Source organism: Malassezia sympodialis, genomic scaffold (genome assembly GCF_000349305.1).
Source record: "Malassezia sympodialis ATCC 42132 genomic scaffold, msy_sf_38, whole genome shotgun sequence".
Classification (NCBI taxonomy): Eukaryota; Fungi; Basidiomycota; class Malasseziomycetes; order Malasseziales; family Malasseziaceae; genus Malassezia; species Malassezia sympodialis.
In genome coordinates this window covers 1-2373 of record NW_017387835.1, presented here as the reverse complement: position 1 = coordinate 2373, position 2373 = coordinate 1, and the positions used below count along the sequence as shown (strand labels likewise).

The following is a 2373-nucleotide window of genomic DNA, read 5'->3' as shown; positions in this document are numbered from 1 at the left end:
CGGCCGAGCCCGACAGCGATGCGGCCATGGACGCGGCAATGGCCGTGCCGCACCGCGAGCGTGCGTCGCATGCCGCGCAGCGCGTGCCGCGCGAGGCGATGCGCGCCCACGTAGCTTCGTTCCTCCTGGAGTAGTCACGTGCAACGAAACGAGCCGGCGGCGCCGCGGCGGACCTCCGCTGCGACGATGGGCACCGAGGCGCGCGCAGCGCCGGGGCCGGTGGACGGCGCCCCCCCTGCCCGGAAGGATACCGGGACCTCGCTCTCGAATGTGCTCTCAAGTTCGAATGCCTCGCTGGCGACGATCTCGTTCCAGCCTCGCTCTACGCCATCGCTGCAGGCGCGGGTCGCCGAGGCGCCCGTCTTTGTGCCGCGCAGTGCCGGCGCGGGCCCGTCGGCGGGCATGCGCGTGCATACGCCGCCGGCGGACGTGCCGAGTCGTGTGCCGCCCGCGTCGGCGCCGGCGGGCGACGCGCCGTTCGTGCCGTACTACTCGTACGAGCGCGACGAGCGCGCCGTGCGGCAGCCGCTGCAGTACCACCTGTGTGCGCCGCCGCTCCCCCACGTCAGCAATATGCACCCCGCGCACATCGCGACGATGGCGTTCTTCATGGACCCGACGCTGCACGAGGAGCTGCACCGCAAGCAGGAGGCGCTGTATGCGACGGGCGCGCCGCCTGAGCCAGGCACCGCGACGCCGCTGCCGAGCGCGCTGCACGTGTACCACAGCCTCGTGCCGCTCGAGCGCGGCGACGCGCCGCCGCCGCACCCGCTCCTTGACCCGCGCTTCGCGCATGGCTCGCAGCACGCGCTTACCGGCGCGTCGGGCGACCCGAGTCGCGTGTTCGGCTACCGCACGTACGCGTACAAGGCGACGTGTGCGCTCGACGGCAAGTGCTACGTGCTGCGCCGCCTCGAGGGCGTGCCGATCGCGCAGCCGCAGGCGCTCGCGAGCGTCGAGCGCTGGCGCAAGATCCGGCACCCCAGCCTCGTGGCGGTGCGCGAGGCGTTCACGACGCACGCGTTCGGCGACCACTCGCTCGTGTTTGTGTACGACTACCACCCCCTCGCTACGACGCTCTACATGGAGCACATGACCGTCAAGCCGCTGCAGCCGGACCGCCGCACCGGGCGCCTGCAGCCCGTGTCGGCGCATGTGCCGGAGCGCGTGCTGTGGACGTATGCGTGCCAGCTCGCGGGCCTCCTGCGCGACGTGCACGCCGCGGGCCTCGCGGCGCAGTGCCTCGAGCCGAGCAAGGTGCTGCGCACGGCGCACCACCGCGTGCGCCTCGGCGGCTGTGCGATCTTCGATGTCCTGCAGCACCACGCGCAGGCCCCGGCCGATGCGCAGGCGGCGCTCGTGCAGCGGCAGCGCGACGATCTGCGCGCGCTGGGGCGCCTGCTGCTGTGCACCGCATGCAACAACGTCGCGGCCGCGCACACCGAGGACGCGAGCCTCGCGACGGTGCGCGGCAAGTACAGCGCCGAGTGGCACCTCTTCCTCGAGCAGCTGCTCGCGCCCGAGGCGCTCGCGAGCGCGGACGCCGTGCTGCACGCGCTGGCGCCGCACCTCGCGGAGGCGCTTGGCGCGTCGTTCCACTACTCGGACCTCCTGGAGGCCGCCCTCATGCGCGAGCTCGAGAACGGGCGCTTGGTGCGCCTGCTGTGCAAGCTGAACGCCATCCACGAGCGCCCCGAGTGGGAGGGCGACGCGCAGTGGGCCGAGACGGGCGAGCGCTACGTGCTCCGGCTGTTCCGCGACCTGGTGTTCCACGCGGTCGACGAGCACGGCCGCCCCGCGCTCGATCTCAGCCACACGCTCGTGCACCTCAACAAGCTCGATGCGGGCGCCGACGAGAAGATCATGCTTACGAGCCGCGACGAGCGGAACTGCGTCGTGGTCAGCTACGCGGACCTCAAGAAGCAGGTGGAGGCCGTGTGGGCCGAGCTCCGACAGGGACCCCGTCAGCCATAGCGCTTGGCCGCCATCTGACGAAGTTGTGCCATGGTATCAGCCTCCTTGCGCTGCCGCGCCGCGAGGCGCGCGTCTCGGGCGTACGTAGCTTCTTTGCGTGCCTCGGCACGCCGCGCTGCCGCACGCTCGCGCTCAGCGAGTCTTGGGTGAGTAGCACGACGTACGCGGCGGCGAACGACGAGTCGGTGCCGAGCAGGGCGTCCTCCGACAGCCCATCGGCCACGTCGTCGTCCAGCTGGCGGCGCTCGGCCATGGCGCGGTGGCTCGCGGCGCGCTCCTTCTTCTTCGCGAGGAGCGCCTCGCGCCCCGTGGCACGCGGCGCATGCTCGTCGAGCCACGCCTGCGCGGCGGCGCGCGCCGCGCGGCGCTCGCTCCCGCGCTCCACGTCGGCCGCGGCGC

General features: G+C 72.8%; 1 protein-coding gene across 1 annotated transcript; it reads left to right on the top strand.

The window, feature by feature from the left end:
* Positions 1-186: 186 nt before the first annotated feature.
* MSY001_3508 (uncharacterized protein) lies at positions 187-1974 on the top strand (the record flags this gene model as incomplete). Its single annotated transcript, XM_018885406.1, has 1 exon — positions 187-1974. The coding sequence occupies one exon, from the start codon at positions 187-189 to the stop codon at positions 1972-1974; it is 1788 nt and encodes a 595-aa protein (XP_018741969.1).
* Positions 1975-2373: the final 399 nt, after the last annotated feature.